Here is a 19,638-nt window from a genome sequence, read left to right on the forward strand (position 1 = left end):
GATAGTAGCCATTCTTGCTTCAATAAAAAATATGGCTAGTGGTTGAGGAGGTGAAAATACGAAAGACAGAGAAGGCATTCCAAATTGGTTGCTTATAGCTGACCAATCTTGACGTGAATACATACCAAATGGAGCTGGGATGGCGTTACTCTAAAGGGGAAGGGAAAAATTTTGAGAACTTTAGAAAATTTGGAAGACCTCGTGGAGCATATTAAATATTTTGAAAATTTTGACAGTATTGCGTGTGAGAGAAAAATTGAGGATATTGGGCATCATGATTTGAAGGAATGCGGGTATTTTGAGAAGATGTATTTTTTTTTTCTATATTTGAAGAATTCAAAAAATTTGTAAAAGAAGTATTGAAATTTTCATCCATCTTGAATACAAATAGAGAATGAAAGGATGAAAGAAATATAGAATGAAAAAATGAATGGAAAAAAATGAGAGGTCATGATATATTTATAGATGTTTTTTTAATTAAAAAATTGATAGTTGAACAACGATTATCAAATTAGCTGTTCAACATTCAATTTCACCTTTAATCTACACAACCTATACATAATGCGTTTTTTAATAAAAAAAAATTAAAAAAATAATTAAAAAAATACTGACAACGGAGCGTCTCCGCGTTTGTGGAGCCACTCCATTGTTTGAGGGACGAACCTCCCTCCTACTATGGGAGGGAGGTTCGTCCCGCAAGCCATGTCATCAGTGGGAGCTCCACCTCCCATCGGAGATGCTCTAAGCATTGAGTTTATAACATCATCAAACTTAACAAAATACTAAGTTTAGTTGGTTAGGTTGGTCACTTATATAGTAGGTTGGAGGATCCTGAAGAACTAAACTAGTCAAATAAGTCAATCGGATTAGATGGCCTTGTCATACCGAGTGGGTCAGTTGGGTAGATGAGGTTATCTAGCCAAATGGGCTTGATGGGGAATGGTCGAACCTAAAGTTCAAGATGAACTAGCTAATGGGATTTGATACTGTGATGAAGAGGGGCTTCATTAATGATAGGTCAAAGTCAAGGAAGGAAAAGAGATGCTAGCACATATCGCCCGAACGGGCCAGTTATGATTGGACTGACGGCATGTCCGAACGAGCAAGCAAGGCCAAGTGGACAACATAAAGTTAAGAGACGGACGTACACTACATCCTCGACTATTGTCTCGGCCGAGCAGATGACATATCCGTTTGTGAGAGATGCAGCCCTCCGACTACAGAAAAGATAAGTGAATTAAGGAAGATTGTGTTGTTCAGCACGACCGAGCGGAAGTGTCCCGGCAAAGCGGACACCGGTCAGCTTACAGCGGGACTCACCTATGTATCTCCTCGTACTCTTTTAGAGAGGTTTTTGCCACTGACAACATAGCATGTTCCGCAAGCAAATCGTACTTTGAAAGCTTTCATCCTGTCGCATCAGAGATATGCATGTTCGCTAAGGAAAAGTGTCAGGAATACTTTTTGACATATCTTTTCAGAGGACGTTTGGGAAAATGTGTGCACGCTTTGATATGAGTGCGTAGATGCTACAGTGACACTATAAAAGGAGGTTCCCAACTACGGGAAGCTAAGAGATATGCCAACTTTGTTATTCTACATACTCTGTGCTATAGCATTTTTGCTATTTTCCACATCCCCGGAAGTTGACTTAAACGTCAGAGGGTTAACGTCGAGAATCCTTTCTCAGCCCGGCACTAACGCTTTTATGTTGCAAGATCACATGGAACCTTGTCTTGTTAAATTTTCAACCACATCTTCAATTTATCACCTTCTCCGTTTTCAAATAACAACAGGATCAAACGAACTTTAGGAGACCAACCATTTGGATTGGACATGTCAATCGAGATGGATGGGTTGGTATGACTAGATAATTAGGAGTTCACCTAGCTAGAGGTAAGAAAAAAAAAGTGAGTTGTAAGGGAGAAGATTTGAACAAAGTCGATCTACATGAAAGCAAAAATTCTCGATATGATCACTCTTTTGACATCTTAGTAAAACTCTACGCACCGCCTCATATTTAATTTATCTATTGGAAAAAAGAGTTATTTTATAAATCTATAAAACATCTTATTTAATATTAAAAGTGCTTTGATTTGGGGTAAAACAAAACAAAAAAAAAATACTGAAAAGGCATTTCCCAACCAGCCTAAAACTCTTGGCAATTAAAAGCGACGACTGTTCTGAAACCTCCATTGACTGACTGCAGGTAAATGAAGAAACATGAGAGGGAGCAAGTAGGGATACAAAAAGCTCTCCACCCAACCCAACACATCAAAATACAATTAGAAAGCAGAATAAATAAAGATGATATATATAAAGGTTAGACAGAACAAGCTATCGTTGAGTCTCTCGAGGAAGCTTCTCTTCGTTGCAGCAGCCACTTTAATTCGAACACTAGCTAGTGGACCGGAGGATGTGCCGGAGAACAAAAGCAACGAGCATAAATGCACCTCGGATACTGCAACCGCGCGCAGTAGACCCAGAGAAGAAACGCAAGGAAGCTTCGCTTCTTTTTGTGGCACTCAAGAACACTCATGCATGCTTTTCAATTCTAATGAAAGCAAAGAAGATTCATACATTAATTAACTAATTAAGCTCTTAATTACTCGCTCCCAAACAAACACCAAGTAGTTAATGTCCTTGTACCGTCGTACGATACTCAAGATCAGAAATTTTCTGAAACTGAATTAATTAGCTAGCTAGTTTGTGGTTTAAAAGAATACCCCGGAAATCACTATATGTCCTTATTAATGTCGAAGCATGCATAATTATATTAGACGAGCTTCTTTCACTGGGCAAAGCTGCCTCCTATTAACATGGCGTTGATACCTTCCATGGAAAGAGGGTGATCTCGCAATGGAGATGGTCTATCCATTTTTGTGGATCCCTCCGAGCCGCCCGCATTCGAGATCATTGGTTTTGCCTCATAGACATCGACGACCATGCGCCGGCCGTTGGCGGCGGCAGCATCGATCAACCCCGGTGCAATATTGCCAATGTTCTGATGAAGCTCTTCTTGTTTCCCGACGTGAAGGTTATCATCGTCGTCGTCCTCGTCATCCCAATTAAACGGGCTCTTCTCGTTAGGGTTAGTAATGTAGGGATCATGAGACGTAGCCATAATTTTCTTACCGATCAGGGCTGAGCTAGGGTGGTCGTTGGGAGTCAAGTAGAGGCCGTGATCAAGAGGTTGATTCAAGTGCACTTGGTGCAGGTTATCAAGATGCAGGTCTCCGCCACCGAAAAGTTGCAGATCGTGGAAGCCCATGGTGTCTTGAACAAACCCTACTTGATCCCCTCCTACCTGATCTTTGTTGTAGCCCAAGCCCTGATCTGCTGCGAGTGTTTGATATGCTTTCTCCAATATGCTTTGCATGTACTTCCCTTGGGCTTCGATCCTTATTTGCAGATGTTTCTGAACCTACAAACTCATCAAAATTAAATTAATAATCTCCCTCTCCTTAATTTTCTCTAGCTGTACAAAAAGGGAAAATATATACCTCTAATTGCTCATGCAATCTTCTATGGACTTCCATCTGCATTCTGAGGGCTTCTGTGCCATGCAAACTCCTGATATACATGAAAAATATCCGATTATATTAACAATCTCCCTCAACTTCTATATATAATAAACTAAATTTACAACTCACTCATTCATGCTTCGACCCATTATTCGGGATGAAGAGGCTGTGTTTCTATGTAGATCCATTGCTGCTTCAATATTGCATATATTTATAGTGAATTTATAAGAAAAAAAAAAGATTTTAAGTATGTGTGTAGTAATTTTATTTACCTTCCTTAAGTGACGGATCGTTGAATTCTCTATGCGGCTGCTTCCCGAGTCTGAATTTCTACATCATAATAAAAATTAATTAAATTCCTGTTTAAATAGTTAATGATTTATGATGATATTTAGCTACCTGAAGGTGGCTCTTAAGGTGATAGAGAGTAAGACCTTTGACCCCCATTACCCTCATGATCGTCTTGGGCGTGGCCTCTGTAAACAATTAAAGATAATTAATTAATCATAACGCTTCCAGGTTAGAAGAAATTAGGGACGAGTCGGAGAAGATGAGTATACTGTCTGGGCCACCGAGTTGGTTGACGGCATCGACGAAGCGGTCATGGAGCTCGGCCGTCCAGCGGAGGCGTGGCTTGGGGTCGGTGGTGAGGACGAGGCCGGAGTCGCCTTGAACACACATGGGAGACCTCTCATGCGAAGCAGAATTCATAGAAGTAGATGGCGGCTTCCTGGAAGCTGCAGGGAACATTCTTTAGTACCTCTCTTTAGTTCTTTAGATCTCTCAGCTGGCTCTCCTCCCTCAACTGCCGCTGAGGAATTCTTGGAAGAGATTCAAGAACAAATCAAAAGTAGGAATAGGGTTCGATTTCTAAGGAGATCAAAGAGCTCTCTCATGGAAAGCCATGTATGGTTGCCTCATGATTAAAAGCCATGGATCAGCTCTCTATCTCTATATATCTTTCTCTCTCCCTTCTCTTTTTCCTATAACCCTTGTGTGTCTCTGAGAGAATGATGAAGTTCTTATTCTTCTTAGCTACTCTCAAACAACTTTTGGTAAATAACTATGCTTTATTTAATAAGTACTATATTGTGTTCTATATGCATATGCATGTTATTTTGAATAACTGAAATTTGATTTTCCTTATGCCAGGAAAATAAAAGTTTAGTGAGAGTCCGAGTGTTACATGCAAACCCTAATCTTTTTATTGTGAAAACGACTTTTAATTTATCATTTTTCCCAGACAGTCAATGCAAATATATATATAAATCAAAATTTTCTTGAAAGACAAACACTGTATCTATGTACCGACAATTTAAAGTTTTAATCTTAAACAATACTATAATATAAGAGAAAAGACTGAACTTTAAAAAGAAAATTTTATTAGCTTAAATTTATTATAATCTAAATCTTAAATTTTAAAATCTTAAACTCCAAAAATATATATATATATATATATATATATATATATATATATAAAAGGGAATAAAACATGCATATATTAAAACATTCCTCTGTGAACCATTCAAATTCGAGATGAAATTTAATAAGTCAAAGTGATTACTTTGACAGCAAGAGGGGCCCAGATAAAGGGGAGGAAAGAAGACAAGATGAGCAAGAACAATATAAAGCTCTCTTCGTGGAGGGAAATCTATACGATTTGTTCTAATATTCCATCAGGGGAATTAGATGCTTTCTTGTTTGTCAGTTCATCAAAGATTCTTCTCAAGTCTTCTGAAACATGCACGCATGATATTTTGATTAAATTAATCTTTTTCTTGAGAAATATCAGTGCGTAATTATCTTCTAGAGATCATACATACGTGATACGGATAGTATCCGACCTACTCCAGGTTAATAGGACACGCCTATATGGTCCCATAAGGCGCTAGCCCAATCACCTTACTGAATCACTATTACCTGATTTACGCTCAATTGAGCAAATCGAGCTAAGTCGAGCGAGTTGCCGACCTGCTGATATGCCGAACTGCTTAAGCTCCAGAGTATCTGATGACCCAAAAGCACCCAAATAACCCAACTCTAAGTGCCCCGTTTCCCGACCACCTGGAAGCTAAAGACTAGGGAGCTCGAGCTCGAGTACGTGTGGATCTTTAGTCCGAGTGCCCCATCTCTAGGCCACCCAGAAACTGTGGACTCAGGACCTCGAACCCGAGTACAGGTGGATCTTTTTGCATATTGAGCCTTGTGGTAACAAACATTTACAAAGGGGTGTGCCGTTTTGTGAGGTGCGTCCCTTAGATGGTTAGACGCATCTTGGGAAAACATCATCCCTTGCGATGAGATAGTAATTTTCTGAGAGGGGAGATTATTGGTGAAACTCAAAAGAAGAGAATATTAAAAAATAAGAAAAACTAGTAAGACTTATTAGAAAAAGAAATTTTATTAATAAAAGAAAGATTAATCCTCATGCAATTAGACAAGTGTTTATACACTCTAAACTTTAAAAATAAAGAAAAAAAAATCTCAATATATGGACATCAATTATAATCTTGCAGAAAAAGAAAAAAGGTCTTTCAAAAAAAATCTCTTGGTAAAAATTAAAATTTATAAAATAAGACGTTATTTTAGACTAACTATGACACAGTTTTATAAGGAATATCAAAAATACCTTAAATATAATAAAAATAAAAATTATTAAAAATAGTAATAAAATCTTTGGAGGCTCCGATAAAGGCCTAAACGGTGAAATTTGGGCTAAAAAATTGACGGTTATGAGTACCCCTTAACAAATGTAGATTTTCAAATTCTGCATATGTGATCGCTGATAGAACCTGATTCTGAGCCTCGAATTAAAAGTTATGACTATTTGAAGTTCAAGGGGTTATGTTGGATTGATCTGACATCAGTCTATCCAGGTTGAAAAGAATTCTCCCTCAAGTTCATAACAGTCTCATCAACATTGACCGAATAAGGAGTCAAGTACTTCACATTGAAGACATCAAACGTCTTCAGATGACTAGGAAGGCGCAACCTATAGACATTGCCGTTGATCTTTTGTAGTATCCCACATGGTCCAATTTTTTGATTCTTTAGCTTATTGTACTCACCAATAGGGAAACGTGTTAGTTAGAGCCTTAGAGCCAATCATTTGATGATTATATGGACTCATTGTATCATATTCTTGTATATTAATAAAGGCATTTGTTTTGTTATTATACTTATTTGTATTAGTGCCAAATAGACTAAGTATAATAGCGTCCTTGAGTAGAAGGTTCATACCTATATCAATCGATTAGTCGAATCGATAGTGAGATGATATAGGGAACACTACTCTAAATCATTCCTAGTCGAGTATTAACATTCAGGGACAATGTTAATACAATAAGACTAGCATGTAGGTCAGCTCGATGACTTGATCTCACAAGGCATGGATATAGAGATATCAAGCTGACACATGGGTATGCATTAGAGAATGTATACTGAATGACCCGCCATGAGAAAGTATCATGGATCGTTATATGAGTGTCATATACTTTCTCATGTGGCTATTAGTATGACTATTAGTCCTTAGACCTGAAGTCACCATGGATCCCTACATAAGGAGTTATGTACTTTGGTTTCGTCAAACGTCACCCATAACTGGGTGGACTATAAAGGCGATTACTGGGTATGTAACGAATTATGCAGAGGGATGTGAGTGATGTAGATGAGATCTATCCCTCCTATATGACGGGAGTGACATCGATATTCTTGATAGAGTAAGACCACGAAGTGTATGGCCATACCCAAATGAGTCAATATGAGATATTGAGCTCATTTGATTGAGTGAGTCTACTTGGAGTTCAAGATTTAGATTGGTCAGAGGATGACACGGTCTATGCCTCACATTGATCAATATAGATGTCTAGGATAGAAGGACACTTGTCATATATTGTGAGGAGTCACAATTAGTAGTCATAAGGTGATGTTGGATCTGGACATTTCTTGTAACTTGGGTAGCAATGATGTATTGCTAGATGCCGCTCATTGCTTATGTTTCTAAAGGAGTTTAGAAACATTGCCAACGTTATAAGAACCTATTGGGTCACACACAAAGAACAAGTGGATGGAGATTAGGTTTATATGATGAACCAATTGGATTAGGTTCATATGATGCACCAAAGATTGGATTCAAATTAGACTTATTGAGTTAGATTCAATGTTGAATGAGTTTAATTTAAATTTGATTCATTGAGTCAATTTATATTAATGAATTGAGATTCATTAAATTGAAATTGACTTGAATCAAAGGTTGGATTTAACTCAACAAGGAAGACAATTGGTCAAGTTTGACTTGACCAAGTAGAAGTTGAAACATCAAGTTTGACTTGATGTGTTGCCACATCATAAGGATGACTCATCCTTGTCACATCACATGCCACCTCATGGAGGTTACAACACTTCCCATTCCATTTAATGTGGCCAGCCACATTAAATGAGGGAGTTATGTGTGTGGCCGGCCACACTAAAGAGTGAATGATTTTCATTTAGTGGGTATTGATGTGTGGTAATTGTCTCATCTTCTTCCTTGATTCTTCCTCCTCTTCTCTTGTGGTTGCCGTGGGTTCCAAGGGAAGGTGAAGGTGGTTGAGTGAGTTCCAAGAGCAAAGGAAGAGTGAAGATCACAAAGGAGGGATACTACTTCTTGAGTGTAAGACATTCCTTTTGCATCCTTTCTCTTCTTCTTTTTTAAATCCTACCCAAGAGCCCTAGAAAGTGCTAGCACACTTGGGGCTCTCTTCTCCATCCTTGAGTGCTAGAGAGCACTCCTTGTTCGTGTGGATATCACTAGAGAAGTATCTACCTTGATACTTTGGAGATCCGACACGTACCTTGGACGAGCGGGATTTGCGAGGGCACGCACCAAAGGTATAAAGTGTTTTCCTTTGTAGATCTACTGTAGATCGTTGTTTATAACTCGTACTTGTGTTTTCGAAATTTTTCCTTGCACGGATCCTACGGCTTTGGGTGATTCGGGGTTTCCGCGACGTGAAAAGCGATTTTCGCGGCTCGAAAAACCTAACAGTGGTATCAGAGCCACGTGCAAGGCTTGTACGAGTTTAATTTTTGGTTTTATGAAAACTAAAGTTTCTGTAATTTTCTGTAAAATTATGATTTTTATAGTTTTTATAGGTAATTTTTCCGTAGAAGCGAAGCACAAGTGTCTCGGCACTTGTAGGCTTCGGCTACCGGAAAGATTTTTCCAAAATGGCTTCGTTTTGCCCCAAATCCGTTTGGGACAGCGGGCTTGGGTGGCATTAGATCGCAAAGGAGCAACTCACGATGGTTAGATCGTGGGTAGGGGTACTGCCCCTAACCTCGCAAGGGGATTTGCTCCGCGATTGCACCCGAAATTGCTAAAAACGAACCTGTCGGGAAGATTTTTCCGAAACGGCAATGTCTCGACCCAAATCGTTTTGGGATAGCGAGTTTGGGCGCTGTTGGATTGCAAAGGAACCCTCGCGATGGTTAGATCGCGGGTAGGGGCGCTGCCCCTGGCCCCGCAAGGGGATCCGTTTCGCGATTGCGCCCGAAACCGCTAAACGGGACCGCCGGGAAATTTTACTCGTAAAATTGTAATAATTATTTTAAAATTATAGAAAATTATGAAAATATATAATTTTGAATTATATATTAATTTTGTGATAGTCATGGCCCAAAAATCCAATATGATTGGATTGTGTTGTAATTCATAATACGGCCTGCGTGCCGTTATGTGTTTATGCGTGTTGTATGTTTTATTTTTTCTGCGACCTGCGCGTCGTGCCTTTCTCTTATATTCTTGTTGTAAATTAGATTTAGACTCGAATGTAACTCGATTTTCAAATTGTAATGTACAAATTGGAGCGGTGGAGGGTCCACACGAGATGGAGGCGGGCACGAGCAACACAAGGTGGTCAAAGGGAGGAGCTTGGAGAAGCTGTTGACCCTAGGTTGACCATTCGATCTTCTCATTGGCTTGAGAAGATCGTAGTAGGGCCATGACTAAATCACAAATATATTAATTAGTTAATTGCTTATGTATATGATGCATGTTTAATAAGTAATTAATTAATTAGTGCCTTACGATTAGATTAGATCTAAGTCGTGTACATGATGCACCCTTGCGATTAGATTAGATCTAAGTCGTGCACAAGATGCATCCTTTTCGATTAGATTAGATCTTGATCGAACCAACGCTAAATGCCTAACCGTGCCGTGATACCTATCACTACCTCGATCACATGTATTGTTGAATCTGCCAAAGCAGAGCAATACATATTATCTTGGTAGGGTATGGAGGGACAATCTTGGTCCCGCCTATCAACGCATGGGTGAATACAAACTCAATTAGATTGAGTATTCCTAGTTACTCGGTTGGATCGAGTCAACTATAGGCATTCTTCCAATAGTTGGAATGATAGGTCAAAATCACATCTATATTAACTCTCAGGCGTATTAGCCAAAGCTAACTCGAGTTTTAATATAAATGCGGATATTGATTTTATAAACAAGAGTTGCATAGAGATGTAATTGGTAATCGTTACCTACCGATCATACTAAGCCTTGGGCGTATTAGCCAAAGCTAACTCAAGGGTTAGTATGATGTGGATCTTGTCCCACAAGAATTATAGAATTCAGTGGGAGCATCATTTAATTAAAGGCCTAATTAAATGATTTTAAAAGAATATGATATTTATTTCTGCAAATTTTCATTGTAGATAACCATGACGTCGAATACGAACTCTTTCCCTCGTTACGTCCTTAAGAAGGACAAGCTCAATGAAGCAAATTTCCGGATAAGTGGGAGATGTTAGAGTGTATACTGAAAGCCTAAGCTTTGTAAACATTTATTATGAATAAAGAATCACATTTGGTCTAATTGTCTACATTTGTTTGTAGTTGTTCATTTACTTTATATTGTAGATAACATAGTATGTGGTGTCACATGCAGAAGATGATGTTATCAGTACCTTATAAATTATAAACAGTAGCTCACGACCAAAATGGAAAGGAACAAACCATTAGAAGGTCGTAGTGTAATTAGGTATTAGTTTATCTTGACTATATAATTACACTAGTACACTCAGAGTGTATTGAGTAGGACCATTTGAGGTCGTTTCTTTTATACTGACTTTATAAAGGAACAAAGACCTCGATTATTATGGAAGTGTGTGCTCTTAATCCTAATATAATAACAAGCACATATATTTGATATTTATTTCTTTAATTTATCAATGGGTGAGATTTAGTTCGTTGAATCAATAAATCCGATAAGTTGGGAAATGGTATCACTTATAGTGTGTGTTGTTGATTATAGAAGGAAACTGTGTCCTAGAGATAATAGGTTGATAATGTCCTCAAGAGGAGCTCATAAAGATTGTCATGTTAAACCCTGCAGGTGGACTTAGTCCGACATGACAATAAGGTTGAGTGGTACTACTCTTGGACTTAGATATTAATTAAATGAGTTGTCAGTAACTCACTTAATTAGTGGACATTCGATATCTTAAACACAGGGAGATTAACACACTCATAATAAGAAGGAGCCCAAAAATGTAATTTGGGATTGGTGCGGTAGTTCAATGATAGTTCTCTAGTGGAATGAATTATCATTGATAAAATTAAGTTGTGTGTTCGGGGCGAACACGGGATGCTTAATTTTATCAGGAGACCAAAACCAACTCCTCCTCTCGGTCCCTATCGTAGCCTCTTATTTATAGAGTTCTATACCCACCTATACCCACCTTCTAAACCCACCCAATAGGGGCCGGCCAAGCTAGCTTGGGAACAAGCTAGGGCCGGCCTAGGTATAATATTGGGTGGCCGGCCCTAGCTTGAACCCAAGCTAGTGGGGGCCGGCCAAATTAGATTTAAAAGGGATTTTAATTTTAATTTTTATTATGTGGAAGAAATAATTTATTAAAGAGAATTAAAATTAAAATATCTCTCTTGTAAAAGATCTACAAAAGATTAAAGAAAGAGATTAGATCTCTTTCCTTATTTGTAGATTGGAGAGATGTTTTATTTTCTCTTTAAAAATTATTCACATGTTGATAAAATTAAAATTATAGAAATTTCCTTTTATCAACCATGAAGAGATTTTAAAGAGAAATTTTATTTTTTAAAATTTCCGGAAACAAATTAGGAAGTTTTAATTGTTGATTAAAACTTGTCCAATTTGTTCTCCAATGATGTGGCCGGCCATTGGTTTTAATTTGGGAAATTTTATTTTATTTTTCTCAATAAAATCATGTCAAGGAAATTGAGGAAATTTTATGGTAATTAAATTTCCTAATTTGCCTAGGCCAAGGAATATAAAGGAAGGGGTAGGGATGCCTTCATGAGACACAACATCTATTATTTCTCTCCCTCTTTTGTTCCTTGGTGTGGCCGGCCAACCTCTCCCTCTCTTCCTCTTGTGGTGGCCGAACCCTACTCTTCCATTGGAGCTCTTGTGGTGGCCGGATACTACTCGGAGAAGAAGAAGAAGAAGGAGAGAAAGCTAGCATCTCTTGGAGCTTGGTTAGTATTTTGATTTTCTTCCTTGGTGAAGCTTCCTCTTTGTTGGCCGAACCTAGCTAGGAGGAGAAGAAGGTGATTGGTGGTTTCTCATCTCGGAAGATCGTTGCCCACACAACGTCCGAGGTTAGAAGAGGAATACGGTAGAAGATCAAGAGGTTTTTCTACAAGGTATAACTAGTAATTTTTATTTCCGCATCATGCTAGTTATTTATGGAAATAATACCAAATACAAGAGGCTTACGTTCTAGTATTTCGAATATGTTTTTCGATGTTGTGTTCTTTTGTTTTCTTTCGTTTCCTTGTGATTTGATTGTTCTCTTTGGTTAACCTAAAGTTATTTTAGGAAATTAAATATTAGCTTTCTATTAAAGGTTTTGTCTAGTCGGTGGTGGTTGCTCCCATATCCAAGAAGGCCATGTGCCTCGCCACGTCAATACTGGGAATCTTTTATGGAAATTAATATTTAATGGAATTAATAACTTAAGGAGACTTGGGTCGAACGTGTTAAGTTCCGCAGGAGATCCAAGTCAAAACCTAAAAGAACAAATAGATTAAGTTTTGGATCAAACGTGTTAAGTTCCGCAGGCGATCCAAAATTTAATTTAAAAGAACACATGGTAGCTAGGAAAAGGTTCAGACCTTTGTACAAAATTTTTGTACAGTGGAACCTCTAGGTTTTCCGAGTAGCAACCAACACCTGAGAATAGTTCTCACTCAAGAACGTAGACTGTACGTTCTGGAGCAGCCCATTCCGGAGGCTCCTCCTGCCACTGCCACGCGAGCTGACCGGGATGCTTACAAGAAGCATCAAGATGACGCATTAGATGTGTCCTGTCTTATGCTCGCAACCATGAACTCTGAGCTTAAGAAGCAACATGAGTTGATGAGCACTTACGATATGGTTGAACATCTTTGTCACCTATATCAAGGACAAGCAAGGCACTGGAAGAGGAACTCCAAAGAATACCTGGAAGATCTTACGAAGAAGAGAAATAAGATTTCTACTTCAGGTATACATGTTATAGAAGTCAACCTCTCTATTTCTTCATCGTGGGTATTAGATACCGGATGTGCTTTGCACATTTGTACTAATTACAAGCGCTGAGAAATAGCAGGGCATTGATGAAGGGTGAGATAGACCTACGAGTAGGCAATGGAGCACGAGTTGCTGCTATTGCTGTAGGAACTTATCATCTATCTCTTCCCTCCGGGCTTGTACTAGAATTAGATGATTGTTGTTATGTGCCTGCCTTGACTAAGAACATAATTTCAGTTTCTTGTTTGGACAAGAAAGGATTCTCGTTTATAATAAAGAACAAATGTTGTTCTGTCTATTTAAACGATATGTTCTATTGTAGTGCACCTCTAATAAACGGACTCTATGTTCTAGACCTTGAGAGCCCTATCTATAACATAAATACCAAGAGGTTCAAGTCAAATGACATGAACCAAACCTACCTCTGGCACTGTCGCTTAGGTCATATAAATGACAAGCGCTTATCCCAGCTCCATAAGGATGGTTTGCTGGACTCATTTGATTTTGAATCATATGAGATATGCGAGTCATGCCTACGAGGCAAGATGGCCAAGACGCCCTTTAGTGGGCATAGCGAGAGAGCAACTGATTTGTTAGGACTCAAACATAGTGATGTATGTAGCCCTTTCAATGTTGCTGCTAGAGGCGGTTATACATTTATTGATGACTTCAGTAGATACGGTTATGTGTACTTAATGACACATAAGTCCGAATCCTTTGAAAAGTTCAAAGAATTCAAGAATGAAGTCAGAACCGACTTGGCAAGAGTATTAAGATACTTGATCCGATCGAGTTGGAGAATACCTTAGCCATGAGTTCCGTGACTATCTAGGTGAGTGTGGGATTCTATCCCAACTCACTCCTCTTGGAACACCACGGTGGAATGGTGTATCCGAACGGAGGAATCGTACCTTATTAGATATGGTACGATTTATGATGAGTCACAGATCTTCCGACATATCTATGGGGATATGCTCTAGACACGGCGACTTTCATACTCAACCGAGTTCCATTAAAGGCCGTGATAAAGACACCATATAGGATATGGACTGGGAGAGGTGTCTTTCATGAGGATTTGGGGTTGTGAGGCTTACGTTAGATGTCAAGTCTCGGACAAATTAGGACCCAATCCGACAAGTGCTTTTCATTGGATATCCCAAGGAAACTAAGGGATATTACTTCTACATTCCTAGTCAACATAGACTGGGGTCTTTCTAGAAAGGGACTTTGTTTCTAGAAAGACCAGTGGGAGCACGTTCGATCTTGAAGAAGTTCAAGATGCGAATACTAGCACTGAAGCCTCGATGGAAGTTGAACTGGAGCCACAAAGTGTTGTGGATGATGTTCCACAAAGAGTTGAGGAACAACAACCGGTTCAAGTAGACATACCTCTTCTCAGGTCTGATAGGGTACGTCGTCAGCCTGAGAGATACTCATTTCTCTTGTCTGACCATGATGACGTTATGCTCATAGAGGATGAGCCTACCACCTATCAGGAAGTTGTGATGAGACCAGATTCCGAGAAATGGCTAGAGGCCATGAGATCCGAAATGGAATCCATGTACACCAACCAAGTATGGACTTTGGTTGATCCACCTGAAGGGTAAAACCCATTGGGTGCAAGTGGGTCTTTAAGAGAAAAACTGACATGGATGGACTTATCTATAAGGGTCGCTTGGTAGCTAAAGGTTTCAAGCAGATTCATGGTATTGACTATGATGAAACTTTTTCTCCAGTAGCGATGTTTAAGTCCATTCGGATCATGCTTGCTATTGCAGCCTACCATGACTATGAGATATGACAGATGGATGTCAAAACCGCGTTTCTGAATGGAAACCTGCTCGAGGATGTGTACATGACACAACCTGAGGGTTTTGTAGATCTACAGCATACTAGCAGAGTATGCAAGCTGTATAGGTCTATTTATGGACTAAAGCAAGCTTCTCGGAGCTGGAATCTTCGTTTCGATGATGCAATCAAACAGTTTGGTTTCATCAAGAATGAAGATGAGCCTTGTGTCTATAAGAAGGTTGTAGGAGATATAGTTGTCTTCCTCATATTGTATGTGGATGACATACTACTCATTGGGAAGGACATCCCTATGCTTCAGTCTGTCAAGAACTGGCTAGGGAGTTGCTTCTCAATGAAGGACTTAGGTGAGACATCCCGCATTCTAGGGATACAGATCTATAGGGATAGATCTAAGAGATTGCTTGGCCTAAGTCAGAGTACATACATTGACAAGGTACTCCTTCGGTTTGCCATGCAGAACTCCAAGAAGGGATTTCTGCCGATGTCACATGGCGTGAGTCTTTCGAAGACTCAAGGTCCCTCTTCTAGAGAGGAGAGAGACCGTATGGATCAGATCCCTTATGCCTCAGCCATAGGATCGATCATGTACTCCATGCTATGTACTCGACCTGATGTCTCGTATGCTTTGAGCATGACGAGCAGATACTAGTCAGATCCAGGTGAAAGTCACTGGATAGCGGTCAAGAATATTCTTAAGTACTTAAGAAGGACTAAAGAATATTTCTTGATATATGGAGGCAATGATGAGCTAGCTGTAAAGGATTACAGTGATGCTAGCTTCCAGACCGACCAGGATGACTATAGATCGTAGTCGGGGTTCGTGTTTTGCTTAAATGGTGGTGCTGTGAGCTGGAAGAGTTCGAAGCAGGACACAGTAGCTGATTCTATAATAGAGGCTGAGTATATTGCTGCATCAGAGGCAGCAAAGGAGGCAGTTTGGATCCGCAAGTTCATCACTGAACTTGGGGTGGTTCCTAGCATCGCTGACCTAGTTGAGCTCTATTGTGACAACAATGGAGCTATAGCACAGGCGAAGGAACCTCGCTCACACCAGCGGACCAAGCACATACTACGGCGCTTCCATCTCATTCGAGAGATTATCGATAGAGGAGATGTGAAGATTTACAGAGTACCTACAGAGGCTAACATCGCAGATCCCTTGACCAAGGCTTTAGCACAGAGAAAGCATGATGGTCACACTAGGTCATTAGGCCTTAGAGTCTATACTGATCGGCACTAGTGCTAGTGGGAGATTATTAGTTAGAGCCTTAGAGCCAATCATTTGATGATTGTATGGACTCATTGTATCATATTCTTGTATATTAATAAAGGCATTTGTTTGGTTATTATACTTATTTGTATTAGTGCCAAATAGACTAAGTATAATAGCATCCTTGAGTAGAAGGTTCATACCTCTATCAATCGATTAGTTGAATCGATAGTGAGATGATATAGGGAACACTACTCTAAATCATTCCTAGTCGAGTATTAACATTCAGGGACAATGTTAATACAATAAGACTAGCATGTAGGTCAGCTCGATGACTTGATCTCACAAGTCATGGATATAGAGATATCAAGCTGACACATGGGTATGCATTAGAGAATGTATACTGAATGACCCGCCATGAGAAAGTATCATGGATCGTTATATGAGTGTCATATACTTTCTCATGTGGCTATTAGTATGACTATTAGTCCTTAGACCCAAGTCACCATGGATCCCTACATAAGGAGTTATGTACTTTGGTTTCGTCAAACGTCACCCGTAACTGGGTGGACTATAAAGGCGATTACTGGGTATGTAACGAATTATGCAGAGGGATGTGAGTGATGTAGATGAGATCTATCCCTCCTATATGACGGGAGTGACATCGATATTCTTGATAGAGTAAGACCACGAAGTGTATGGCCATACCCAAATGAGTCAATATGAGATATTGAGCTCATTTGATTGAGTGAGTCTATTTGGAGTTCAAGATTTAGATTGGTCAGAGGATGACACGGTCTATGCCTCACATTGATCAATCTAGATGTCTAGGATAGAAGGACACTTGTCATATATTGTGAGGAGTCACAATTAGTAGTCACAAGGTGATGTTGGATCTCGACATTTCTTGTAACTTGGGTAGCAATGATGTATTGCTAGATGCCGCTCATTGCTTATATTTCTAAAGGAGTTTAGAAACATTACCAACGTTACAAGAACCTATTGGGTCACACACAAAGAATAAGTGGATGGAGATTAGGTTCATATGATGAACCAATTGGATTATGTTCATATGATGCACCAAAGATTGGATTCAAATTCGACTTATTGAGTTAGACTCAATTAGATTCAATTGTTGAATGAGTCTAATTTAAATTTGATTCATTGAGTCAATTTATATTAATGAATTGAGATTCATTAAATTGAAATTGACTTGAATCAAAGGTTGGATTTAACTCAACAAGGAAGACAATTGGTCAAGTTTGACTTGACCAAGTAGAAGTTGAAACATCAAGTTTGACTTGATGTGTTGCCACATCATAAGGATGACTCATCCTTGCCACATCACATGCCGCCTCATGGAGGTTACAACACTTCCCATTCCATTTAATGTGGTCGGCCACATTAAATGAGGGAGTTATGTGTGTGGCCGGCCACACTAAAGAGTGAATGGTTTTCATTTAGTGGGTATTGATGTGTGGTAATTGTCTCATCTTCTTCCTTGATTCTTCCTCCTCTTCTCTTGTGGTTGCCGTGGGTTCCAAGGGAAGGTGAAGGTGGTTGAGTGAGTTCCAAGAGCAAAGGAAGAGTGAAGATCACAAAGGAGGGATACTACTTCTTGAGTGTAAGACATTCCTTTTGCATCCTTTCTCTTCTTCTTTTTTTAAATCCTACCCAAGAGCCTTAGAAAGTGCTAGCACACTTGGGGCTCTCTTCTCCATCCTTGAGTGCTAGAGAGCACTCCTTGTTCGTGTGGATATCACTAGAGAAGTATCTACCTTGATACTTTGGAGATCCGACACGTACCTTGGACGAGCGGGATTTGCGAGGGCACGCACCAAAGGTATAAAGTGTTTTCCTTTGTAGATCTACTGCAGATCGTTGTTTATAACTCGTACTTGTGTTTTCGAAATTTTTCCTTGCACGGATCCTACGGCTTTGGGTGATTCGGGGTTTCCGCGACGTGAAAAGCGGTTTTCGCGGCCCGAAAAACCTAACAAAACGATCATGAGTTAAAACAACCCAAACAAAATCTTTGACCTCAAAAAGTATCTGATGACAATGACTGTCAACCCGAGTTTTGTACTTAGTATTACTATCCAGAATTATCAATTTCACCTACTCTTAAATGTTTCGAAGATGTTCTGTCATCTCATCTGCTATAAGATTAAATCATCCCATACGTGGAACAGGGGCTAAGTCCAGAACCCTTGATGGGTTCCGCCCATAGACAATCTCAAAAGAACTCAAAACTATGGTTTTGTTTTTCAATTTGTTGTAGGTAGACTCTCTTTGAAGTAATGCCAAATCCCATTGCTTTGGCTTAATTCTTATCAGACGCCTCAGAAGATTGTCGAAACTCTGATTTACTACCTCAATTTGACCATCTGTCTGGGAGTGATTGGCACTGGTAAAGTTCAATTGTGTTTCTAATTTTCTCTATAAGCTTTTCTAGAAATTACTAATAAACTTGATATCACGGTTTCAAGTCATGGATCGAAGTATGCCATGTAAACACATGATCTCTTTGAAGTAAAGAAGGGCAATGCAGACAACATCCATAGTCTTTCTACAAGCTATAAAGTGTGCCATCTTTGAAAACCTATCAACCACAACAAGAACATAATATGAGGTTTATTGGGTGTGGGGTAATCCCAATATAAAATCCATATTGACATCGAACCATGGAGCTCTATGGATAGTTAAGAGAGTATATAAGCCTGCATTGGTGAGCACCCCATTAGATTGCTAGCACACATAACATCGGTCTACAAAGTGTGCCACATTGTCAGTTAACTTGGGCCAATAAAAATTGACAGAGATGAGGGCTAACGTGTCATGATATGCTACCTTAGAGAACAATCTGGAACACATAACTGCAACCAACAAAATTGATAACCATTATGTAAAATAAATCAATGTCGGTGTCCATCATGTACTTCTTGGAATATCCTTCCGAATGATGGGTCAACAATGTATATATCTAGAAAAATCTCAAAGGCTGCAACATTGGTACTCATGGTGGTGAGTAATGAAGAACGACGACTTAAGGCATCTACAACACGATTCAGACTTCCAGCTTGGTGTCTTAGTGTGAAGGTAAACTCCTGTATATAAGCCACCAACTTGGCACGCCACCTGCTCAGCTTGTATGACCATTGATGTACTTCAATACTTCGTGATAAGTAAACATGATGAATTCCTTCCATAGTAGGTAGTGACACCAATACTTTAAGGATTGAATAAAGGCATAGAACTTTGAGTCATAGGTAGAATAATTCTTCTTGGACCCGAATAACTTCTCACTAAAGAAAGAAACTGGACGCCCCGACTGACTCATAACACCTCCTATACCAATGCCAGATTCATCATAGTTAACCTCGAACACTTAGTCAAAATCAAGAAGTGCTAGAACTGTTGCTTGGATCATCTTTTGCATGACCAGTTAAAAACTATCCTCTGCTTCTATAAACAACTTGAAATCTCATATCTTGAGACACTAAGTGATGGGAGCAATTTGAGTGCTAAAATTTTTGATGAATCGATGATAG

General features: G+C 39.3%; 1 protein-coding gene across 1 annotated transcript; it reads right to left on the minus strand.

The window, feature by feature from the left end:
- Positions 1-2,165: 2,165 nt before the first annotated feature.
- On the minus strand, positions 2,166-4,550 carry LOC121980266 (myb family transcription factor IPN2-like). The gene is made up of 6 exons (XM_042532241.1): positions 4,085-4,550; positions 3,924-4,000; positions 3,797-3,854; positions 3,654-3,714; positions 3,504-3,573; positions 2,166-3,424 (listed from the first exon to the last, which is right to left on the minus strand). The coding sequence occupies exons 1-6, from the start codon at positions 4,272-4,274 to the stop codon at positions 2,792-2,794; spliced, it is 1,089 nt and encodes a 362-aa protein (XP_042388175.1). The 5' UTR covers positions 4,275-4,550; the 3' UTR covers positions 2,166-2,791.
- Positions 4,551-19,638: the final 15,088 nt, after the last annotated feature.

This window comes from Zingiber officinale, chromosome 5A (assembly GCF_018446385.1).
Source record: "Zingiber officinale cultivar Zhangliang chromosome 5A, Zo_v1.1, whole genome shotgun sequence".
Classification (NCBI taxonomy): Eukaryota; Viridiplantae; Streptophyta; class Magnoliopsida; order Zingiberales; family Zingiberaceae; genus Zingiber; species Zingiber officinale.